Below are 27,219 nucleotides of genomic sequence, written 5' to 3' on the forward strand. Positions count from 1 at the left end.
GATCAAAGCACGAAGAGTGGGAAATAATAACATATTTAACGCCATTCTCCCTTTTACAGAATTATTCCTACCTTTGTTATCGCTGAAGGCGATAGTGCAGAAAACTTCTGCACTACGCCCTTGTCACAGTGTGCGGAATATTGTGTAGATGGAAATCAGTAAAAGATTTTTTGGGAAAAAATATCCTCAATTAATAATTCTAAAGTGAAAAAAAACGATTTAAAAATAAGTACGCGGAGATAAATATAATTGTCACTATTTTAGCAATGCCATTCGATGAAATATGTTCGCATTATGCAACAGGAAGTGCATGTATCATGAACTGAAAAGAAGCATCATCCGAATTTACAATAAAAAAGAAATTTTAGAGTTTAAGAGTTTAAGTCTCTTTCATCACGTTTTAAAATACTGTAAACTTTCCCAAAGGAATTTAATGAGGGCAGTTAAAATTTGACGCTACTTTCCTATATTTATTGATCTGTTGGTATAACATGCATGTTTCAAGATACACATATGAGGAAATAGTTAATGTTTTCTCATTTTAATGTATGTAGGAGGAAAAAGTAGGCATATTTGAGTACATTAATTTATTTAAAAAATGAATCATTATTATATATCTAGGAACAAAGAGGGATTGCAGACAGCCTGAATATCTGTAAATCCAGCCTTAAGATTGATTGATTAAATTTATCTGAAATGAAACCATTAAGTGAGCTAAAATTAATCAGAAGCTTTATTTACAGTGTGAATATCAAATAAAACCTTGCCTCTAATTATGTTCGTTGTCGAATGCTACTGCGAAGTAAAGATACTGCAATCCATAGTATGTATAACCACGTGAAATAATGAGGCCATATGAAGTAAAATAAGACTCTGAGGAAGAGGAAGCTGATTGAGGACTACTTAAAAATAGTATTGTAATGCTAACCATGATATCATGGTATTCAATGGATTAATGGCCGTATTTCAGCAGCAATCTTAGAAGAAATTAAATTTTATGTTTACCAAACCAGTGAATCAAAGTTATATAATCTTAAGTTCGCAATTGAAATCAATTTAATGACAAGTTTCACTGATCGGCATGCCGCTGGCTGGTGCTCAGTTGTCCCCGGTGCATTTTTAAACTACAAAACCAGAACCTTTGGGATTAGCTGATCTTCCCCTGGCTACTCCATTAACAGATACATTGAAGGTTATTGTTTGTCGTCTCAAGGGGCGTACGACTGCTCCAGCACAAGGAAGGAGATACTTGCGGATAACATGGTAATTAAGGATAGGTAGCAATCAGGGATTGATCTTAAAGTGGAGACGAACCAGAGAGAAGCCAACAGCAGCCTACGTTGATGGAAGGGTGATGATGGTAGTTTTAACGCCCCCATCAATGTTGTGGATTTTCATGCAATTATCCTCTAAACACGACCACGTTAAAGACTGCCAGAAACAGTCTCCGCATCCGTGAATATGTCCCTCGTTCCTTCATCATAACATGCAGATGGGCTAAATAAAATCTAATCTCATCACGAATCCACCTGTTCATAGCTATTTTTCATTTTTTTCAAACTTCACCGATCTAGTAAGCCAGGGTTACAGATATTTCCTTGAAAGTTGGAAACGCTCATGTAGGAAGAATAAAAAATCTTTAATTTCATAAAAAAATTTAAAAAAAATTCATATTTGTCTTTTAGACAACTACACATGGCTTCATAAATTTTGGGTCATCATCAGGGGAATGATTTGGCTTTCAAAGGTTTTACATACGGGAACCAGAATTTTAAGACCTGTTACACAAGCATCTCCCGCCATTTTCCATTGTCCTGGTACATATGAGTTTTCTTATAGGACCATGCAAACCAAATCATGACTTTGTGAATGAAACCGTGTCAAAAACCATTATCTGTTGCCATTAAACCTATTAACAATGAAAAAGTTACATTTACCCATCAAACATTGGCATAACAGGCCTTCACCAATTCAGCCCCCTTTGGTTATCCATCGTTCCCATTTGAGAACTCGTGGAGAGGGTCAAGGCCATGGTAGAAATGAACGCGAGGTCCACTCAATGTCCACTTTGCTCACCCACCTTGATCCACCCGAGTCCGCTCTTGTCGCTCGGGTTGGTAAGTTCGAAGAGCAGCAGTCCGGAGAGCCAGACGAGCAGCGCCCACTCGTACCAGTAGGGGAAGAGGTTCGGCCGGACTACGGGATGCACGGGTGTGATACCCGCCAACATGAGCAACAGCATGAGGTAAATGTGGGACGTGAGGTAGGACATGAACTTGATGATGGGGACCTTGTTGTACCTGTGGCCGAGGGGCAGGGTGAACCCGACCCACACGGGAGGGCAGATGAGGAAGAAGACGAAGAGGAGAAGTACGCGCCACGCGGCCCACGTCAAACTGCCGCGCCACAGCTCCTGTGGGGATCCAGAAAAAGAGGAGGAGTCAGAAGGTTATTCCAAGGATACAATGGTGGGTTTTTTAACTCCAGAATTTTTTCAGCGGTAGTCACGGGCCAATGAGCTCGCTATTGAGTTAAATGAGTTTTCATTTAGGTCTCGAAAATGGAAGAACATTTCTTCTTGCTACTTTAAATGACAGAAAAATAAAAAAAATACTCGTAATTTTTAGCTTGGAGATTTTAAGTATGAAAAATATGCCTTCATTAAAAATTGGTTTTGATTCTGTAAAATTCGGGAAGATTTGGATATGAAATGCAAATTCGACGACATTTTGCTTAAAATTATGATCAAATTTGATGACTAATGTAAAATAAAATTTCACCTACATGATGTTCTGAATCTTAAATATTTATTATGGAAATCTATACGTATTTAAATGAAAACAGTGATACCGCATGCACCGAAGAGGTAAGTTTTTAAAACAACGACCTACTAAAAACCAACTGGGTGATATGCATTTTTTCTCTTTTATACATTTCGTAGACTTTTAAGGATTTATTTTTAAATGTCAGCGCATACAAAAAGCATTTAAATATGAATCTAGACTCCTTAAATCCATAATAAAAAATTCTGAAGGTTTTCTTGTGTGTGGCGGCGTTGAATCATTTCTTGCGAAGTCATTGCATCTGCACTCAGGTGGGCATTTCGTCATAAAAAAAACTCTAAGGGTGACATCGGAATGTCTTTATCTAAAATATGTTTATCAGTCCTAAATTTTTGTGTCAGTGAATAAAGAAGCAGTAAATTGGAACCGGGTGTGTATTACCCCTCCCACGGCGTTTTAATTGCATCAAATGGCTGCTTTCATGTGATCATTTACCATGATATATTTTCAAACATCGAGTGTGTTTTACGGCATCTGCCAAAAACTGCTTGTTTCTGGTGCATTCTGATAGATAATAACAATTATCCAGACTCGACTGCTGCAGAAGGGTGTATGCTAAAGTGAAGATCATTATGGATTCATTGCACGTAGGAAGAGGCAAAATTTATTCTAATTCGTCGCGCACTTGGCTACTGGCTAAGAATACTGACGATTTCATCCTCAATGATTTTATTCACATTTGAGAAGGTAGCAGGAGAAATTTTTTGATTTCGCTCTTGTCTTAGGAAATGTTTCACCCTAAATGTCTCTCAGTTACCAGCCTGGAACATTACCAGCATATACGTCACGCCATATACCACCTCTCTCATTTTTTACACAATGATTTATGATCTTGTACTTTGAGATAAATTTACTACAGTGGTTCTCCTTTAATTCTTACGCTGAATTCATGGATAAAAAACCTTTATCCTATCTAGAGTATTAGTTTAAAGAGGTTTATGATAAAAATATATATGTTTATATATATATATTTTTATATATACAACTTCACACACACTCAAACAGGGAAATTTACCAAACGGCTAAAACATATTCATACGGAAATAGAAATAGGGAAAAGTGATAAAAAATTTAAAGAACAAACAAACGGATAGTGGGGGAAGTGAAAGGTTGCGAATTCCAAGCAGAAAAAGTTTCCTTGACCGTGTCCTGAACTGAGAGGAAACTTTTTTCCATTTGTAATCCATACGCTTCCACCCTCACCACTAACCGTGTATTCCCCCTTAATGTTTTTCCGTCGATTTTTCCTAAATCTATTTCCGAGTGTGTATTATAACTATATTCGTTAATATGTATCTATGTGTGTGCATATATATACATATATGTATGTATACACACACCTACACATCGACAAGTGACGCAACCGTGCGTCGTATAGAACAAAGAAGCAAAGAAACCCCATACGTCATTTGAAATTTTCACTACCGCAGCCTTCTTCATCAGCAGAAGGAAGACAAAAATTGAACATTTCTAGCAAGGAATGTATATATACATAGCGTACATATGTATTCATACATATGTATATACAAAAAGATGTATGCCTACTCATACCTGTGCCTGTGTGGGAGTACAACACCAAAATCGATCAACAAATAAAGCGCGTCGCCCGCCATTTCTTTTTATTCTTGTTATATCATAGGGAGGCAAAGTGTTGACGGTGTTTTACTTCTCAGCGGGATGGTTGGTGGGGACGTAAAGCCAAGCTTCCAGCTGAGATGTCGAGCGGAGGCGTAAATATAATGGCTCCGCGTGAGAGAATGGGGCGGAGGGAATGGGGAAATCTGCCCTCCCCTGGATCATGTACAAATACCATATATCCATTTCCATGATTTTATGCACTTTATTTACATGACTACATATACCTTTGCTTACGTACATAGAAATATGTGTAAATATTTGACGAGTTGTGAGTTTACGTGTAGGGAAACTGTTCGCCAAAGCGGTAGCCGAGACAGGATAGCACTAGACGATACCTTCAAACCCGCAAAGCTCATGGGGCAATAAACCAATGCCCCGCCGATGGGTATTGGAACTGTGTCTTCCCAATAGACCCCCAAAGTCAGTATATATATTCCATCGGTTAACCTCAACTGGAGACCTTTCGAATTTTCCAAGAACATTCAGAGGCTTGTATGGTGCGCGGAGAATATTGCAAAAATCACATGTATGTTATGTAGTGCCCGTTGATAATAAAGAGCATGTTCCTGCTTGCTCTCCTGGATGGCTTTTTTCACAAGGTCAAGTTAAGGCTGTTTATAACGAATAATGGTAAGCGGTTATTATGGATAATTTAATGCAAGTTCATCTTGAAAACATTCTGACAGAGATATTCTTATTTCATCAAAGATTGTTGCGGAAATTCGGAACTTATACTTAAAACTTATACTTTATCGGAAATTATACTCTATTTGCAGGATAAAAGAATTGTCACAGCAGGATTATTTTTCCGGTGTTTTTCGACTGTATTACAGCATAAGTTTTAGTTATTCTTTGGCACTTAAATAGCTCCTTGCATAAAATATGGTTATATACTATACTTCTTTCTATCATTCGTGCTCTCGCTTGGAGGTAAGGTGAATATTTCTGATTCACATGTTTCAAGTTGTAGAAATTTACCTGCACGTGACCAATTACTTGTATATTCAATTCTTCATTGTTAATTACCCTGTTCATCAAATTTAGTGTTTTTGTGATTTCTTCCCAGTAAAGGAATGCAATCCGTAATGAAGTAACCTAATGAATTCATAACTTGCTTGGGTGTAAAAGAGTCATTTCAAAGTTTTCTTATGAACCCGGGAAGGATATTCTTCGGTACTCATGGAGAATCTTCAAACCTCTAGGTTTCTCAACAGGTACCTACCATTCATCACTAGGTTGAATCTATTCGAAACATCTGCTCATCCGAGGAAGGCAGGTTTATTTATTGTTTCGTAGCTTTTACTCTTCCTCAGCACGTTTCAATCCAGTATTGACGTCAGCAAAACTGGGCGTTGAATGAAACATTTAAAGGGAATTGAGTACAGTTCCAAGTACCTAAACCATTTGCGGACTTTGAGGGAGGTACAATTTCGTAAGATACCATGATGTTCGAGAATTTTACGGGCAATTATATGACTCTAATTACACATTATTTGTAAATTTATGGTAGAAGAGAATATTTTTTTTAAACTGTAACATAAATTCAACTCTAGTAGAAGAAAAGGTAACATTTTGAAAGTTCCCTATACGCAGATATGTACGTATATGAACATAAGTTACCAAAAATCATCTTTTCTTTAGTAAAATTAAGAGATTTACTTTACGACAAACCAAATTTTCAATCTGAACCGAATTTTCTGTGAGGGTGACAAATAGTAAGTACGATTTCTTGTTTGATTTTAGGTTGATTTTTATGCACGCACAGTTTAACAAACATAATTGTTTCATTCAAATACATGTAATGTATACAATAATCTGTAATAGTCTTTTTACCTTTTACATCCTAATGTGTATCATAAATCTGCTATAAATTAAAAATAAATAAAACTTATAACATTAGCGAAAGAAAACAGAACGAATAACCAAAGTTTTTTAGTTCCCTGTAGAATCTGTAGGGAAAATATTGAAGTAATATATTGGCCCAGTAATATTAATCCAGTTTAATAAATAATGGCGTATTTTTACCACATCATCCGCTGAGATATATTAATTAAGTGGTCCATATAATATCATAAATTTATAAGGGAGCAGGTGTTCTTCAAATGGGGGTAGAGTTCTCGGACTTTGAGTTACATTACTATGTTTAATCAAAAATCATTCAATTTAAAATAATCTAAAATTTTGCAGGTGTTATGGCGCTCTATAAAGGTACAAGTTGTAAAAGTAATACGATCGCATTCAATTGGAAATTGTTTTACGTCATGGCCGCTTGTCGCATCGTTACCCCCAATCCGATGCACCTCATGGGTTTTTCAATGATTATATCTCACGTTTTTGCTCCTCTGGAGGCATTGATGGAAGTCTTTCATTTCACCTTGCGATAAGTTTCATGCCTCTGAACAGAATACTCAAAAATATTGCTGTAGTAGTAGTTCTGTTAGGAGAGGCTTTGCGCTAGGAAAAGAGACTGTCACAAGGAGGGAGTTGATGGTAGGGACGTTGAGCAAGGATGTTAAGAAAATACTAATATGGAGCGTAGCTATGCTCGGCGCGGAAACGTGGTCACTGAAGCAAGAGGATAAACGTAAATTGGAGGCTTTCGAAGAAGCTATAGAAGGTGAAATTGACCGAAAGGAAAACAAATGAGGAAGTACTTGGTATGATAGGCGAGGAGAGGGAATTGTTGGGAGAAATCCGAAGGAAGCAGGAAAAATGGATGAAGGGCGTATTGATCGGTTGTGGGATGTTGAAGGCTATAATAAAGGGGAGGATGAAGAATTCTGCATTCTCGGGTTTCACCGCGTCGTTGTTTGATTCTGACGACAGTTTCGCCGAAATTACATTCGGCGTCTTCAGGTCGAAGTTTACTTCACTCTTCGACCTGAAGACATCGAAGGCAACTTCGGCGAAACTGTTGTCAGAATCAAACAACGACGCGGTGAAACCCGAGAATGCAGAATTCTTCAAACCACCGCCGCGAAAACCTACGCAGCCATAGAGGGGAGAATGTTAGGTAAACGAGGAATGAGCAGGAACAGGATAGGTATGTTGGACGGAATCAAGGAAGGAAGAAAGTAAACAGAGATGAAGGACTTGATGTAGAGTAGGTTGCTAGATTGTTGTTTGTTCGGAGTCACGAAATATTTATGTGGTAGTTGTGTACATCAATAACCTACCTTAACTGGTAGATTACTAAATAATAATAATATGTGCGTATGAATACATGTATATATTTATTTATATGCATACATGTATATGTATGCATATAAATCTCAAGATATCCTATACCTCTATGTGTGGATACCCGCACACACACAGGGGTACACACACGAACGCGTGGATACACACTCACAAGCGTGTGTTGTATCCACACGTACGGGTATATCATCCTGTGATGAAAGATAACGTGTGCTAGATGTGGAGATCGGAGGGGTCTCTTTTGTGTGCGCATTCCTTTTTTCTCTCCACTTCCTCTCCCCTAAACCTTGGAGCTTTTAAACGAGTTTCGAAGAGCTTAAGCGATATTTCCAAAACTTCATCTCCAATCTCGTTCAGTAGATAGTTTCTTTCTCCATGCCCCCTTTCACGCAGCGGCGGCTGTGTGGTGATGCAGGAGGATTTTCGAATCGCGCCGCAGTTTTTTAGAGGATGAGATCGCGGAGGTAATTTTTATTCCCGCGGTGAAATTCCCGCATGAGAAACAGGAGTGTGGAAGTTTGAAGTGTTTGACATGCTAAGACTTTCATAGTGGTGTTTCGGAAATACCATCTCCTTCGGGGAACTCGAGCATTTTAAATTCATAGCTGACGAAATAAGTGTTCCTGTATGCCCTTGTAGTCTTTAATGAGGTCAATATGACGCAACACAATATGCATAAGGCATTCCAATTCCTTAAATACCAAACTAAAAGTAGTATAATGACACCTTAAAGGCATAAATATACACCTATTCGCCTAGGCAATTCTTTCAAAAATCAAGTTACAGATAGTGTATACTGATTATAATTTTCAACCAGGTTTTGCTATTCCATTCTTCTTATCTTTTAACAATGTCCCATGTGTCACTTTCGGCTTAATTTTAAACATTTAGCAAATTGCAAAAATATTGGTATTGATTAAAAAAAATTATTTGACTTGCCGAGATGAATTAAGATTTCTTCGCGTAATTGTTTAAATAGAATTTGTTCAAATTTATATGATGTTATTAACTCGTTCATTTGCCGAAACTGTGGAATTATGAGTAATTGTTTAGTCGGAACACAGAATATAGATAAAATATTAGATGCCTTTTTTATCATTAAAATTGTTCACACATCCATACTACTACACTACAATCGGGGTGACTTAAATTTGTTAAAGCTGCTAAAATTCAGTTACTGGAATTTTATTTTATTCCAAATTATAAATAGTTAATTGATCTTAATTGATAGAACACACTAAACTGGCTTGCCATAGTGTGAGACCTCTGGCTTTGCTAGAAAATAAAAATATTTTGATGAACGGAAAATAAGTAAAAGTACTCTCGTGTCTAAAAGTTTCAATCTTTAATGACTTAGTCAATTTTTATAGCGTATAATGTATTATATGTAACGGATATATTTTCTCAAACATAAAGGTCATGAAATGAATATCTATAAGGTGTAATCAAAAAAAGATCGGACTGATTTTATTCTGCGCAAACCGTTCAACGGATCGAAACGAGACCGTGCGCCACCCAACGACACATCTGACGACTAAAACGAGAGGTGTTCCGTTTGTTTACGTCGAGCCTTTACGCAGCAGCAGCGGTACGTGTCTTCACCTGTTTGTCGCCGCGTGCAACGGAAGCAGTGAAGGAGCTTGAGGAACACCGAGTGTCCGAGAAATTTTGTTTCAAACTTGGAAAAAGTGCTACGGAGACATTTGGAATGATTCAGCAAGCCTTTGTTAATAAAGGTACTGGTCGAAGCCAGTGTCGTGAGTGGTACAGTCGTTTTAAATCGGGCAGAACCTCGACAGATGAAGATTCGCAAACGGGGAGGCCTCTTGTGGTCTTAGCGGTGTGTTTCTTCGATTGGTAAGGGCTGATTCATTAAGAATATGTTCCTAATGGTTAAGCCGTCAACAAAGATGCCTACTTAATGGCTATGAAGATGCTGAGGGTCGCAGTGAGCCGGAAGAGGTTTCTCCATGTGGGGAAACGATAACGCGCCGGCTCACACGGCGCTGATCGAGTTTTTCGCCAGAACCAGAACTTCCGTGATATCGCAGCCACCCTACTCTCCAGACGTGGCTTCATCAGACTCTTTTTGTTTCCAAAGTTAAAATCAACCTTGAAAGGCTGCCGATTCGACTCCATTGCGGACATTTAAACTAATTGTATGGCGGACCTGAAAAGGATCCCTAAGGCGGCTTACCAAACAGGGTTTAAGAGCTGGATGAAACGTTGGCAAAGGTGTGTCGTCAGCCAAGGCATGTGGGCCCTCAAAGGGCCACAGCTTCAATTAAGCTGTTTCCGTCGAAATAAAATAGTTATAAAATCAGTCCTGTCTTTTTTGATCACACCTTGTACGTGTCATTATTCATTCCATTAATTTAAAAACATGGGGTTGGGCACTTTCTGTCATTTACTTTGATTTATAATGAAAAATGATTTACGTATTAATCATTCACTAATGCGTAAATGAATACCATGAAAATATTGTTTATCCAAACTTCCTCGTACAGTCTAACGGAGACATACGAGCTATCAGCTAATAAATGTTGAGCTCAAATAGTAATTGTAGCGCATAAGTTAATCAGTGTCAATTTCCTATCCCAATTAAACCTGCCAAATATGGTCATCAGCCATTACATGGTAGATCCATTAAATATCCAAAGACCAAGTCTGTGGAAAATTACAAACTCATTTAATATGGACATGAAAAAATTCCACGAAGTGAAGCCTGAAAGTGTTACGTATATTTAATAGTACGGTTAATATATGGTTATGAATAGATAAATGACTTTTTTATCCATAAGCACATTAAGTATGAACAAATACAAAAACAGATATTTTATATAAATAAAATCAACATGAAACTTTGATGATATGTGCTCCAAAAGAACCGAGAAGAGTCTTTATTAACAAGTTAAGCATATTTCCTCTCTAAAGATCATCCAAATATATGACCCAATTTACGGAGGGCAACAACTTTTACGCAATCGATGGTAAATATGTTTGGTAAATACTCTGAAAGATGGAGATACAAATAGTCCTTGAAATGATAATGGTTCAAAAATCAACGATGATATTTTGCTTTCTTTTCTTGCTAAGAACCTTAAAGGTATCTACTTAGAGATAATTTTATAAGAGTGGGACGTATTGGAAAATACCTAATTTATGACCATCAAATGTGCTCAATCTAGTGCAAACTCATCTCAAATTACGCCTATAAATAGTCGATTTTTGAAACTTAAAGCTATTTTATTTCCACCCAAGAACACTACACGCCCTACTTTTGGCAGAAAAAGGGATTAGAGCCATTCGATCGATGGACTCCTCTTGTACGAATGAAGTAAGTTTTCCGGACGGCTGTCGGCGAGAGACGTGGCGAAAAGATTTTTTCGTACAGCAATAATATATAATCCTCTAAGTCTTGGTCTAAATTTCTTACAAGATACAAGGAATGATAAGCGATTGCAAAAAATATCTCTACTCTTTTCGAGATCACCGGTAGTGAGTGTTAACAGGAAAAAGACACGTGTTACTGGAAATATTAACAGAATTGGTGCCATTAAAAGCACTAAGAAGTTTCATTCTTAAATTTCACTGTTTCAAAAAGTGAGAGTGCGATTTATTTGACTCTACATAGTTCTCACATCTTTCATTCTTTTTTATCGTGATTCAATTTGAAATCATCGTACCCATTCCTATAATTTGACCATCACTCATACACAGTTGTCCATTTTCATGGAAAACTGTTTTTAAGGTTAAGGAAATATTTTAAATTTCATGCTAAGTGGAAGTCAGGCTGTGATGTTAAATTAACCTGAAAATTAAAATTATATTCGGAAAGGTAAACCAAAACAGCATTGCGTTGGAAACGTATCGTATTAAGTTAAAATTACTTGTACATACTTTGTAAGAGTAACATTAAATTCATCAAATGAATTTAATAAAACAAAGTATCAGAATTCTTGGTCAGAATTCGTAATTACTGTCCGACATAATTTAAGACCTAATGTAAAACAGCCCATTTTGTAGCTCATCACACCGCAGACCTTTAACTAGGCATTAAATAGAAGCATTTATTTTACCATCACAAAAGTATTAAATTATCTATTTTGAGGAAGTTTCGCTATAATATAGAGGGTCAATTTAATTGAGTATTTTCGTTAGTTTTTATTTGTGGAATTGAGTGTAAATTTGCAAATTGTTGGAAATCAAATGCTGATCGTCGTTGATGGATCAAGGTTTAGGATTAAAGAGGCCTTGTTTTTTCTCATATCACGAGTGAGGTCCTTCCTTCGCAATTCGTGAAAAAAATTGAAAATAAAATGAAAAATTAGAACGATAGTTCATCAAAAAATTACAGAAAATTTGGTGAACCCTTGAAAATTTCCCGTGCGTCCAAGTTAACCGCTTCCTTTCAATTGTTCCTCAGATATTCCGGCCCGCGGAAGGAGAAATATTTTCCGTCTTACCTTTTAAAATCTGTGAGAAAATCGGTAACACTTTGGGAATAAACGGAGCATTAGACCAATCTGAGGCAACGGAACGGCAAATGAGGCAATGGCATAGCACGAACTGTAATTAGGACCATTAAGTGTGAAACTAAATGACCGCTGAACACAAACACCTCTCCTGTTCGTCTTCATCGCGTGGTTTCCTTCGAAGGCACGCCACTATAATTTCAATCTTTCTAGCCCTGCTCACACCCATGGGAACCGACGCGAGAAGATCGCTCCTTATTGAACACGGATTGACTCATGGCCGACCGATTCTTCCTCTCTCCCGGAGCCTTTTTCCTTAACTCTTCCATGAGACCACAGAATATAAAAAAATCGACGGATTCCTAGGCTCGTAGAAACCCAGTCCTCCCCATTCGCCCCTCTTCCCGACGGCGGTTTGCCTCGCTCGCACCATCCGTACCTGGAGATATCGCTGGACCACTGTGTGAGCGATGACTTCCTTCTGCTCGTTCTCGATGAGCACGTCCAGGAATTCGATGTTCCTGCGATCGGTGGCGTTGAGGATCCGACCGGCTGAGTCGGCGCCGGCCGCGAGCGCTAACAGCTCCGTGGCCATCGTCTCGCACATCTTGCCCGCTGAGATTAAATCCTTGGCTCGCTCTTTTTCCTGAAAGAATACGAATCACAAGATGGATGAGATGTCGGAGAGATTGAGGGGGAAGGCCTCCTTCCAACTCAAGCCCATCCGGACATAAATCGACTTATGTTTTCAGTGTTGATTTCCACAAAGGATCCCTTTAAGATGCTAGTTTCCTGAGAGCCAGAAAAAGAGTAGATAGCATGTATCTTCACGGATGCCTCGAGGCATGGGACGGAATTACCCACTACTTGTACCCGATGCACAAGTACTAGCTTCCCTTCTGAAGTATACTAAGGATAAACGAAGTATCCTCGCGAGAATGGACCGCCTGCCTTTGCAGCCGTTACATATACATCTAATACATTTTTTTACATTGAAACCATCACCTATAAAGATTAAAATGATTTTAATCTTATTTAATTAGCATATAAATATTTCATGCAATGTTCTATATACACATCCTTATATTATACCATTTAGGTATCTCATGTATGTTCCAAAAATAATGCCGGGTAAAAATGTTTGATTAATTAACTGCATATCTTTGAAAGTATTGAAATTAGGCGTCCAACAGGTGTGTGACGCGAACTATCAGAGATAATTTAATGGATAATACAAATTATAGTGTAATATTTCAAAGAGTGCAGGTCTCTACTGACTTAGTTAACTCAGCCAATGATTTATTCCAAGTTAGCTTGCTTACAATTCAAACAATGTGTTTTTCTTGAATATTATTCAAGAAAATATTTCAGAAACCACATTTAGATTTATTTTTCGTAATCTATCTTGAAGAATTATTATATCTATAAGAGTTGTTGACAGGTTAAAAACTCAGCTGTAATATACAAATTATTGTTTACCACAACGTTATTTTTTATTTAAAAAACTACTAATGCTCTCTCCCGGAAACCATTTTCATATACTACGAACCCTTTATTTTAATCTGCAGATTTTCAGGGGATAACCACCATGCAACATTTTCAGAGTGTAAAAATCTTTGGAATTTGGATTAAAACCATTTTTAACATTCACAAGTCATTCAAGAGACGGGGGCTGAACTCACCATTTGAGCATAAATGAATGATGGGATGCTCCCATGATTATTAACATCCAAGACTACACACCTTATTCAAGCGAACGTTTATGAGCATTTCACCTAAATCACATATATTTAACGGTAAAGACAATGCCGCTTAATATTAACTTTGTTTTATAAATACTCGTCAGAACTTTTTTTAATTTTAAAATTCAAATACAGTGCCTTGATTTGAAAAAAAAATTCTTTGAAAAACCCTGATTAAAAAATAATCAGTTTTTAATGACGCTACTAAGACCCTAAAGAATTACTTGTCAAGTTTAAATAAATTGTTAAGTTGGCATAAAATTTAAGGTTGAGTTTTTTCTTGTATTGGAAACAATTCTGAGTTGTATAAATTTATGGAAGGAGGGAAAAGAAAATCATATTAACTACGTTTTAAATCAGTTCTCAAACACCTTCAAAGTTTGGTCAAAAATATATTTAATATTCCAAAACGTCTTGAGAGAAATTAATAGTGAGAGCTAGAGACTTCATCACACTGCGAAAGAATGTCAATGGATTTAAAATTTGATTCAGATGCAAACCGAGCGATCCATTGTGAATGATGGTCGCGTGCTCTTCGTCCTCCAACCTTGCTCATCTGAAGAATACAGATCAACCAAGGTCAGAGATAATCAAAACTCCAGGTAGATATAAATACATTTTTTATGGGTTGTCCTCATGTAAGAAAAACTTCATAATTTACGTATTTATCTTACGCTTGTATAAATTCACAATCACCGGCATATGCTAATTCACGTTGGGTTTCAAGTAGAGAGAGAGAAAAACAAACTGTAAATACACATTCGATTCGCAAAAAGTTTTAATAAGTTCAATCCGAATTTAAATGTACAGTTTTTACAACGGTTTTATTTTAATATCTGAAGTAGATTCAAATCTAATTTGTTCGGTAAAAATTAAAGAGGCATTCACATTTACTTATATGAAATTAATGATTTCTCTCGTATGTCCGAAGGTGAATAGGGTATCAATCTATCATAGTACACTGGCATGAAAATGCTATTTTTTGTGTTTGAACAGAATCATAACAAATGAGGAAATCTTAAAAAAAGGTGATTCTTTTATCATATTCAATTTTCTGATAGTGAAAAAGGATTCTCGCTCCATTATTTTTATCTAATGTAACATCAAATTTATCTTATCTTCACCCAGATAATTACATTCTCTTCTTCTCACATTGCTGGTCCATTTTGACCATGCCTAGCAATGCAGGACTATTGGGGGTGCGAGCATTGGCAGGACACGCAGGACTTACCTTGGTAGATAGGGTCATGAATGTGTTCGAGAGTTTAGCTGCTGTGTCCACCGGAGCCGGAGACACGAGAACGAAGTACTCGATGGGTTTGTTGTTGTAGTTTTTGCTGCAAACCATCAAGTTGTACACGAACTGCAAACAGAAAAAAAGATAGAATCAGATGAGCCTGCTAAAGCGGTTAAATCAAACATGATGCCAAGAACCAATATCCAGCCGATACAAGTGTGCCTAAAATGCCGATACCCGATAGAAATGAATAAAAATGATGAATAAATCACGTTTCACTAACAATAATTCATAATTTACGAATTGTAACAAACAATTCTCTATCCTGGAAATTTCTGATACCTAATTTCGCCCCTACAAAAATCCTTTAATAAAAAATCATGAGCATGAAATAATTAACCAAAATTTCTGAAAAATAAAAATGACACTTAATTTAAAATAACGTAATTCCAATTTTATGCTTTAGCTCAACTTATAAGGTAATGATGAGTTTATATGTACACAGACTAAGTTTTAATACAGTACATGGCTAATTCAGTAAATTTTAATAGCTTGCCAATTTGCTGACAGATTTTTATTTTTTCTCTGCATCTTACTCTTGACATGTACTGGCGAGTGCTTTAACTGTTACCATGGAACCGTATTCTGTCAGGAACAGTGATTTGAGTGCACTGATTTTGCATAGTAGGTATTATAATGAGGGTACAATACGGAGGTAGCGAATGAAGCAGTAATTTTGGTGGAGATGTCAATTCTTAGTAAAAATTCAACACTTACAAAGGACAAAAGGAAAGCGTATTCCATGCGTAAAAAGATGTATCTTTATCCGAAACTAAAAGCGTTCATCAAATGTTTCTAAAAACTAAACTGAATAAATGAGCACTTTTCTTTGTTATAAATAAAAACAGTATCACGACGTGCATTGCCAGCCGGGTCAAAACAAAAATGTCTAGTATTTATTTTCTCTAGTACGGACACATTCCCTCATAGTGGACTTAGAATATACGGCGTCGGTGGTAGTCCGGGGGTAAGGCGATGGACTGCCGGCGGAAGAGTTTGGGCTTGATTCCCGGGCATGCTTCTCTGGACAACCCAAATTTCATTCAAGTTGCACAATTTTTCGGAAACCAGATCTTCCTGGGAAACTAAAACCTGGAATGGGGAAAGGATCTGATCCCGCTGCCCTGGTGAACGAATTTCACACTCCATTTGGACTGCGTTTATAGTTTAAACTGTGAGCATCATACAGTTTTGATTCTTCTGATGTTATCAAAGTTTCCTTAGATACGAGTAGGTATCAACTGGCTCACCAACTGTCTCTCTACTGCACGCACCATCTGTTCGATATTCCTTCCCATTTTGTCCATAGGAATGCCACCATTTCCTTCCTCTTCTTCTTTATCTAGCTAACTTTCCTTCCAAAATTTGTCTCTTTAAAAATGTCTCTTCTCATTTTGTGTTAAACTATGTATTTTTTATTATACCTAGATTTTAAATAGGCGAAACTATTCTGATTTGTTCAACTTTGTAATTTAAACTTAATTTCTCTGCCTATTATTGCCTCTCCTTTGTAATGCTTCACATTTGCGCTAAGTAGCAAATTCACAATAACTGCTTATTACCACCTCATGAGTCACTCTTATTCCGTTAAAACAGAAATAACTTTTAAATGCGCCCCATGTCAACGCATTTTGCTGGTTACTCCATACAGGAATCACTAAGCAGTGACCAATTTCTTATCACTCGGCAGGAAAACGACTTTGACGGTCTCATGTGAGACGCTGGTACTTGGATTACGATATCGAGAAGTCGCACTAAGAACAAATTTAACTCTCCGCGTTAACTCCCTCTCTCCGGGAATGAATGTTGAATAGTTCAGAACTACTCCAATCAGAAGTTCTTGCTAGTAACTGATATATTTGACTCATTTGCAACTATAAATAATATAACTAGTAACTGATATATCGACTTATTTGACTGCACGATAGTGTAAATGGACCAAGGGTTGATTTTTTTTAAAGAAAAACTTTAAAAAATGAAATGTTAGTCATGACAAAATTTTGCATATGTATTTTCTAAAATACGAACGAATTGGGGAACCATTATCAAAGAGTCTAATTGAGGAAATGGTTCATTTTCATGTGATTTCCTCGACATTAATTATAAAACGAAAATACACTGTACCTCATTAAAACACAATAGACTTACTATGGAGAAGAGCTTTCGAAACCACGACCTTTGAGTAAGGGGTAACGAGCGCGTAACCGGTCAGACTATGCCGCCACACATTGCGCCCTAGATTTTGCTCACCTAATTGATGCCATGCACCATGCATCAGAGGGTGGCGCGCTCATGCTTACGTGATGCTAATAGCTTTGCGTGCCCTGCTCCAAATGAGCCCAACGGACCCACGTGGTTGGAGAAGATCCGCTTACGTCTCACTCTCCCGACATGTGACGAAAGAATGTGGAAGGAATAACTCCCACAAAAAATACTTGGTGCTCGAACTCGGATATACTAAAGCAAGGAAAATTGTAATTTTTTAAATGCCTACGACTCATAATGCGCGCGTAAAGAAAATAAACTATGAAAAACAAAGGCTATTTTATATCTTTTCGAGCCAAAAGGCGTAAAGTTCAATGCAACGATCGTTCATCGCACTGGACATAAAACGCTCAAATGTAGCACCTGCAGATCCTTGTGCCCCACAATGCTATGATTGAGATAGGAAGGCGGAAGAAAAATTGGTTGGAGGCTGGAGGAAAAATTTTCTTCAACGGCAAATCGTCTCGGAAAAACTATATTCGACGCAAGTCTGAACTTACTTAAGGTCACCCTTGAGCCTGGTTTTTCCCGTAAAACCGTTTGAGTTACCCCGAAAACTTATGAGGAGTTCCCCAAATATTTATGAAATGGAAGTATGAAAAAACTACAATATGAAAGGCGGTTGATGAAATTTATTAGCCGTAAAGCGGTAACTTTTAAATGGCAAATGATAAAAAGCATACTATGTAAGTATATTTTATTTGATTCACCAATGAATAGGAAATTTCATATAATGGAGAACACAATGTATTTTTCCACTATTCTTCATTTCCGTACTACTAGTTTCAAAGCTAAGGCGTCATCATTAGTACAAATTAGTCAAGTTGCGGTCCATTTATATACCATTCATTTGGATGGTATATAAATCCACGTCCACATGAATGGTATATAAATGGACCGCAACTTGACAAATTTGTACTAATGATGACGCCTAAGCTTTCAAACTAGTAGTACTGAAATGAAGAACAGTGGAAAAATACATTGTGTTCTTCATTTAATGAACAAGAACTTTCACAATGTTGAGCCAGAAAAAAATGAATACAGGAAATTTCATATTGATATACTAATTGATGGATGATCCATTCTATTTTTGCAACTCCTAAGTTATGATAAAATGACCATTTCTTTTCTTAAGGGATACATTGGATTCATACTGTGGGGTAATAATTTTTCACCAAGAGATATACTAATCTCTTGACTAGAAGCCTACTATTCTAAAACCTTATAGCTTGACTCCTTATTTTGTTATATTTCTTCTTAATTTATATACCATATGAACACTAATCACGTAAAACTTTCCGAATCTGCAGGGTAGCTATCATCATATTATTACAAATATAATTCATCAATGACGAAAATACTTCGCATTTTCAGCCCTACTCTAGCTCCAAGAGAGCCAATTTCCGCTATATTACAGAGGGCAAAATACCAAGACTCTCTAAAGTGGTCCGATTATACGAGTGACAATTAAAAAACAATGCGTTTTTCGACGGTAGCTATCCTTTTATTTACACAATGATACAGTGTGACGGGAAAAAGTTTAAAAATAGTAAAAAAATGTTGCCAAAATTTAATTTTTCCGCTTACCGTGCACATTTGAAACCCATAAATCAATGTAAAATATGAAACAATATGAGAAAAAAGTGATACTTTGTAGAAGGCCCGCGTTGGCATAACTCACCATGCACCTGAGTTTTCTTATCAGCCATTTTACTGTTGCGGAGAAATCGATCAAATATCGACAGCTATTCTCAAGCAAATACGAGTGACCATAACATCTTTAAGTGGGAAAAAAATCCAGGAAAACCCGTCTGAAGGTGTAATAAAACAGCCATAGATACGCCTGCTCTCTATCGGGTGATAATTTTTCTCCAGCACTGTATGCATCCACAGAATCAAATGAGGAACTAGATAGTAAGGAATGTGAAGCATAAAACCTGCTTTGTCCCGGGTGATCTTATTTCTCCAGCACTGTAAGTATCCTAAGAATCAAATGAGGAACTAGACAATTAGAATGTGAAGCACGGATCACATCAACCAGATGAGGAATATTAATTTACTAGTAACCTTCTACGAGGGGTGTTCAGGAAGTAATCACCGTTTGCGTGTAGCGAGCGAACTAATGGGGGGGGGACTAATATTTGCTGTATTGACACACACACAAGGGCAGTACTCCTTGATCTGCAGTGTTCGGGGGGCCGTGCCACTTGTCGTTTGTTCACAGTAGCGAGTCAAAATGAACAATGCAATTGGAAATCCCGCCAAATCTAAAATCCGTTTTGTGATAAGGTTTGCACTGGCAAAAAACTTCAAAGCTACTGATATTCATCGGGAAATTTGTGCTCTGTACGGATCAAATGTTATGAGTGACAAGAGTTGTGCGTCAGTGTTGTCATCCGTTTGAGAGTGAACACAAATGTCCATGATGATAACCGAATTTGCCACCCGTGTTTGGTGAACAATGAAATTCACCAGAAATTTGACCAAAAGTTCGTGAAAACCGGTTTTTTTACGATACATGAAATATGTAGAAAGTGGTCCATAGATTTCTACGACTCTGCTGCATAGGAACACGACTGAAAAGTTATGCTGCTACATATTTTGTGCTCGTCTCGACGAGGAACTTCAAGATAGCGTCATTGGTTGGCTGCGATCTCATGTGGCAGAATTTTATGCTGAAGGAAGTTGAAAACTAGTTCAGAGATATGACGAATATTTAAATCTGTCTGGCGAATATGCATAAAACAGTAGAGAAATGTAGTTTTTAGATTAAAATGATAAATTTTCTGTATCAATTCCAGTGTATTTTTTAGAGCATAACGGAGGTTACTTTTTGGACAACCCTCGTACAAGTAACTCGACCATCAGCGCCTCAATCCCAAGACTCACTCCAAGTACTCCGTTTATCTCCATCCCGTACATTACATAACTTTTCTCTCTCACAACTCTCTTAATGGGATCGATCTATTCGCCTTTTGTTCTCCCTCCTTGATACTCTTCTCTACCATGTTTTAACCATATAAGAATTGATAATATGAAGGATTTTCAATTGAAGGTTGATAAAAAAGGTAAAATAATTATATACGTACACGTCGATGAGTTGAAAAATTCATCATAGAATTTGGGTTACAAATTTGATAATAATAATAATTGCTGTGAAACACTCCATGGTATATTGCGAAAAAGGCTACTCGCTCTCCCAGAGCGCTCTTTATCCCAGCCGTTGATACTAATACACCAGCAACTCCCTTCCACAACGTACGCTTATTAACGCGTATTGTATTCAAGCATCATATGAAATAACCATAAATTGAGCTTCTCTCTCTTATTGGATTTCCCTCTTGCCCTCCCTCACACATCTGCTCCGAATGCGTTCATAAAAGAGCTTCAGTATTAGCGCAGTTGTGCTGCATTAAAGCAAATTAAGTGCAAGTCATACTATGCGCATGTGTCTGATATCAAGAGCTACTAGACGGCCGTTGGATATTTAAAGTTTATCGATTAAAAACACAGTGGTGACTATGAGCAATATCATAGCATACAAAATAAGAGAAACTACGCAGACGCCATAAATAGTTACATTACTACAAATTTACCTACTACTTTAATTAAATTTTCATAATTGCATTACTTTTCATCACTAAAAATAATGCATAGTAACATAAATGTATTAAAAAATTGATACAATTGAATTGAAGTAATTACATGTCAATTTGACAAAAAACATCAAAAGAGGAATTCTTAATGCAGTAGTTGGTAGGAGATGTTCACTTTGAACAATATTTTACAAGTAACCAGTTTCGATTACCCTGAACACTTCGAGTGCCACGTATGTTCATGAGTTACACGATGTTCATGATAGTTAAGAGGGATTAGGGGCAACTGCATATCATAAATTTAAAGGCTGGTTATTACAGAAGTTACGCACGTATCAGATAGTGCAACTAAAAAGAAAAAATCACACCAAATGCTATTACCGCTTGGGTCAATAATTTACTATCGAACTATTGGAAATATGCTAATATCATTTGAGGATGAGCATGAGTAGGAAATATTTATAGCCTCTGCAGTCTATCAATTAGGTAGTTCCTAATTGATTAGATAGGATAGGATCCTAAAATAAATAAGCAGTAATCAAGATAAGGAGCGATTAATGCTAAGTTAAATCTCAGTGATTTGAAATGCAAGACGAGGACATTAGCGAATTCATAAAGTCTTGCAAGCTTACGCTACTCATTTATTATCCCTGTTAACCGTGGAATCGTCTCCAAAAACGAGACCCGCTCTTGAAATTTTCTGGATACGCCACTGCATGCATATGCCGATGAATATTATCCCAGTTGCCTAAATGGCTACGTGCGTTGTGTGCTTTGAGCAAAGGAGTGATTCGCCGAGAGAGGAATTTCATCCGTCCCTTTCCTCTCGGCTCATTCTCGGGTGCGTTCGTGTGTGTATATCCTGTTAACAAACCGACACGACCGCGCGCGGGAACTACTCGAATAAATCTTTCAGCTGAGGCCTTTGAGCACGTCTCAGCGAAGGGCAAATCCAGCGGCCGAGCGAGCGAACGACGATAATGCATGACGGCTCGTTGCTCTTTTCACAAAATCTTCTGATTTCACGGAGGGAATTCGCACTTCTACGACTTTTTATGCCAGGCGTACGAACACACAGTTCATGACATAGAATTTGCGAGATTTTCAGGAAATGTGACGTGTAAATTGGAGACAAGAATCAAGAAAACCCGGTTGTTGGTACTCCTCTGCGTGGTCGCAAACGTAAACTTGGGTCTCTTTCTTTTTTTACTGCAAAGAATTTCGCCAAATTATGCACTTATTTGTTATTTTCATGGCGTATAATATAATTATCAACTAATATGAGTATCTCTATGGAATAATTAATGAATTTACTTTTAAATTAAAGTATGACTTGATTTCCACATTTTTTCGGGCTGCGTCCGCGTATGTCGTTTAAAAGTACAACAGTTTCGCCAGCTATCCTGCTGGCGTAAAGTATGACTTATTTCCATGAAACAATATCAATTGGCCTGCATATATATATATATATATATATATATATATATATATATATATATATATATATATGTATGTATATTGCAGCAAAATTATGCTTATACTTTCATGAAATCGCCATATCATGGTTTCTTACTGTCCGAAATGCTATATACCTTCAGAGTGCTAGGAATTTTTTTAAGCATATATGCTCAATGTTTTACATGTTAAATCTTAATTAAAATTATTCCTACAAATAACTGACATATTTTTGATTACATCACGGTTAAATTCTTGTTCCACCAAGATTCAAGACATTTTCAATATATAACCTATTTCTCTTGAAAACATCGGATGTGATCTTTAGGTATTTAAATTAAAAGGCCCTTCATCTTATAACTGCTACTTTAATATCGGTATTTGAAGAGTGAATATATGATTTCTTGTACAAGAAAACTGAACTGACAGATGTGATAGATTGGTGTGATGATGATAGGTCGACAGCACATTTTCTCCTTATCGCTATATTTCAAATGTATCCATCTCAAACCATTAGTAAAACCAGCTAAAATATCATTTAAATGGGGAAATATTTTCCATCGATAAATTATTCTCTCAAGTAAATAGCAAATCACACAATTGAAATTGGAAGTAGTGAAAATAGGTGATATAAATTCATCGAAGCTAATTTTCCGATGGTTTTCTGTTTTGCTGTCGCTACTCGTCTAGGCTATCCATATGGAAGCTTAGTTGGTAAAAGGTCGGGGTAGCACGGACGAAGGGGACCATTTTCTCTCGTTTTGGGCCGGTAACATCATATTTCACGCGCACATTGATGTGAATAGGTCCTTCAAATCCATTTATAACTTCGCCCGTGTCGGACGGACGGCTCCGGCGCAAGTCTCTGCCCCAAAATCCCATCGATTCGATTGCGAGCACAGACGCGCCCCTCTCTCACCCACTTACCCAAGGACAGCAGGGTCTCACTGCACGGCTCCATGGCTGGATTGCCTCCCGAAAAGGAGATAAGAGGGAATCCCCGAAAACAAAACGAAAAGGGAACAACGGTGAAGAACATCAGGATGTAAACGCATTAAACCAATGACCTCCAAAGTTTGATGTGCGCATCCTAATGGTGGCACATAATTATCCATCAAAGGTTGGAACGAAAATATGATAAATTTAGCATTCATTTTTTTATATAAATAATAAGATAAAATAAAATATACCGATTTCAATATATCACGCAGAGTAAAGGAGAAAAAAATACTAGCGGAGGTGAAAGCAGTAGTAAGAATGCCTGTTAAGTCGAAAATGTGGATGTTTACCCCTTGAATTTTCTCCTCCCAAGGCTCTAATTTGTACCTAATATGAGGAGTATGCCCGAGATGAGGATAATCAGAACCACCTTTTGCACAACACCCTGCATGTTGTTTACAATTTCTGACATTTATAGGACTGCGTCTTTGGAAAAAAGTCTATATCCCACTTCTTTAAAGGATAGAGCGATAGTATTACTAATGGAAGATGTTAGCAATGACCTTCAGTTCTCAAGGAAAATAATGCACATTGATTTTGATTTAATAAGAGTAATTGCTGAAGTTCTGTCAATTGGAGTGGTTGATCAACGGTCCTTAAATTATGTTGAATATTTTTTACTTTTGAAAGTGTTTAAATTTAGACCACACATGCATTTATTTACTGGTTAGTACCACCTGTCGATCTTATTAATGTGGTACAATTAATTATATTTCCCTTCCAAAGTATTATGGATTTGTTTAACAATCTCATCACACCTCTTAAGAGAGTTGATAATTTCCTGCAGTTTCCAATCAATTCATATATTCCTCTCACTTCAGGTTACACCCGACAACGTAATCTCTGCTCACAATCAGTGAATGAACTCCATAATATTCCCCTCCACTCAAATTATATGGCTAAAATAAGTACAACTATTAAGAAACGGACACATAAGAAAGTATAACTAGAAAAAAGAGAAACATAAAAAGGTTCGCTCGACGATGATACTTTTAAAATAAAAATTCTCGTTCATACAACCTATCCTCATTAGATTCAAATGATTCGTAGCTAATTAAGAAGCATGAGCAGGTCTGATTGATATTTCGCAAGTAATGGTAAAAAAACTTTGCACTCCATACTTTCATTGATTGATTTGTGGAATTGCAGAGTTTTTTTTTAACATTCCTTGCATATACGGAGTAATTCCACGCACCTAGGTTTGAAGAAATGTCTTACTGATTACTTCCGAAAGTGAAGCTAGATGGATTAACAATTAAAAAAAAAAACTTTTTCGTTCATCTACACATTGCCGAATTAATATGGAATCAAATATGTACCCCTTATAATTGATAATAAAGGTTAATGAACTAGATTTGTTTTATTTATTTATTTATAAACTGTGATTGCAATAGGCTTTCAAGGTTATTCATGCCTCCGTACCATTGCTTTCCCAAGATTGTTTATTCGTAACGACATACCCGACGTTTCGAACAAAAAAACGTATATCCATAAATAAAACAAAAATACCCCTAATCCACATCTCGGGGCAATACTATTGAAGTTCCTTCTATGATGTTCATCTTTATCAATCGTAGATACACCAGTATGTCCTGAATTTATTTTTTCTATTTAAAACTGTCCTGAAGAGACAAAGCAGAGTAACCTTTAACATTATGAGATAATTGTATGCAATCACAATGAAGTTATCCATTATTGGGCTAACAACCATGCCTATCGATCGTTGACTTGATGATGGAAATGATCTGACTACTTCAAATATTAGTCGTGCGATAGTTGAAAATTATTGCGCAATGAAAAAAAAGAATCCCATGTCATATATGAATGCTTTCAAGGGTCGTCATGCTAATGCCACAAAAGACTATCACAGATTGTCATCACGGCAGCCTTCACCTCAAAATTAATTAGTTTTGTCACTAATATTCTCGTTAACTATGTATTTTAAAAAGGAAGTTTCCCTGCGCCAATTATATACAATATTGACAGGCAATAAACTGCTTGTCAATTAAATGAGGGTTATTACCTAAATAAGCCCAAAGATAGTCGAATGGACTACAGAAAGCCTAAGTAAGTGCAATGGAAAGGAAAAAAATATTTTTCACATTTCTACTTCGAAGGTATACGTGTATTTCATCCAATTCTATTCCAATTTCTCCAAGAAGACAGGAGGAAATTGGCTCGTTTTAAATCAATGTTCAACGTGTTTTCATTGATTTATTATATTTTAAAGCAGCCTAAGTTAAGATTCTAATATTTCTGTTTCCTCCCATGAAACAGATGCCTAACCGCTCTTGAATATTTTTCTTTGATGGCGTAATTTAACTGAATAACAATCGCCTTAAGACTTCCTCGTAAGCATATATATATTTCCTGTTTTCTTGCTTTGCGCAATGCGCTTTTGTATTTCAACATTTCTCGAAAAACTGATTCCATCTTGACTTTCGGAATTTACCTGTCACCTGATGATTCCATTAATATACCATACACAAAAGCGATTTTAGTGTCATAGTTTTCCCTGCGTTTGGATATTAATGGAAAGGCAAAATGAAGCAATTTTATGCTACTTTTTCCGCACGTTTTAATGGAATACATCTTTTCTTAATTCATTTTTCGAAGGTTTTCTGCGGAAATTTCCAGAAATGTCGACCAACTCGGTAAAAAATAATAAATCATTTATGTCATATTGCGATCACTAATGTTTTTGAGAACATTCTGGCTACCATCCTGGGAATAAACGATCGGGAGTCCACCTGAAACGCCTCAATTGACCCCTGTCACAGGACCATTTGTCTTCAAATGCGACAACTTTTCAAATATCGTATTGTTCCCACACTGCGACCGTTCAGCAGAAAAAAGAATGATACCTAGGCAAACCGTTTCTAAGAGCGTATGACACACCAATCGCAGGACGATATATCACTCATATCCAACATAAAAAAGAGTCAGGCGTTCTCAAAAAAACAACCATATAGCTATTTTGTGTTGTGGAACAATGCGCAAACTCTTGTATGATCAGAGTTTCACAAATTTTGTCACGTTTCTAATATCTACAACATTAGGTCGTTTGGGACAATTTAAGTTGTAGACAGGCGGGTGAACTGTATATTCGATTATATTTCCCTCATTTTTTTCCACAAACTGAGATAATCATAGTGAAAACTATTACTGAAAAAAAAAACACGAGGTGAATGAAATAAAAAAATAAGTGGCATATATGATATGAGAATGAAGCTAATAATACTTAGAAAATTAGAAACTGCGTATATTTCCATATCGTAGCGTTTACACCACCAAAAACTCCACTGACTAATAACTAATACAGCACTTGCAAATATATATTTATTATGCACTTTTACTCCATAATTTTGATTACACCCAATCACCAAAGGTCAAGTAATAACTTTTATTTGACACCTACGTTGAATATAAACATAACTTAACCTATTAAGTAGCTGAGTCCAATAAAATGCTAAACCACAATAACACAATAGTCATTGACAGTAATTCGATCAAAGTATTGTTGTTAATTCAATTTCACTTGGAATACATTTCTAGTGTGTTTTAATTAATGGGGAAAGTTAAAAATTAAGTGGAATCCATTGTATCCCTTAATTTTTATAGACGTAACTGAAAGTCTACTGCTGCTAAACAATTGACAATTGACTTGATAAAGTTGATGATTATACAAAAAGTAACTCTTGAATTGTATCT

General features: G+C 36.7%; 1 protein-coding gene across 1 annotated transcript in view; it reads right to left on the bottom strand.

Annotated features, from left to right (window-relative positions):
• nompC (no mechanoreceptor potential C) overlaps window positions 1–27,219 on the bottom strand; it is a 517,130-nt gene that overhangs the window by 14,190 nt on the left and 475,721 nt on the right. Inside the window, exons 19-21 of the mRNA XM_071598936.1 lie at window positions 15,128–15,259; window positions 12,594–12,800; window positions 2,081–2,413 (exon numbers count right to left, since the gene is read on the bottom strand). Of these exons, the coding sequence (XP_071455037.1) occupies window positions 2,081–2,413; window positions 12,594–12,800; window positions 15,128–15,259 (672 nt within the window). The remainder of the gene's footprint in view (window positions 1–2,080; window positions 2,414–12,593; window positions 12,801–15,127; window positions 15,260–27,219) is intronic.

The sequence above is a fragment of the Hetaerina americana genome, unplaced genomic scaffold, assembly GCF_022747635.1.
Source record: "Hetaerina americana unplaced genomic scaffold, ioHetAmer1.1.p SCAF_10, whole genome shotgun sequence".
NCBI classification, from domain to species: domain Eukaryota; kingdom Metazoa; phylum Arthropoda; class Insecta; order Odonata; family Calopterygidae; genus Hetaerina; species Hetaerina americana.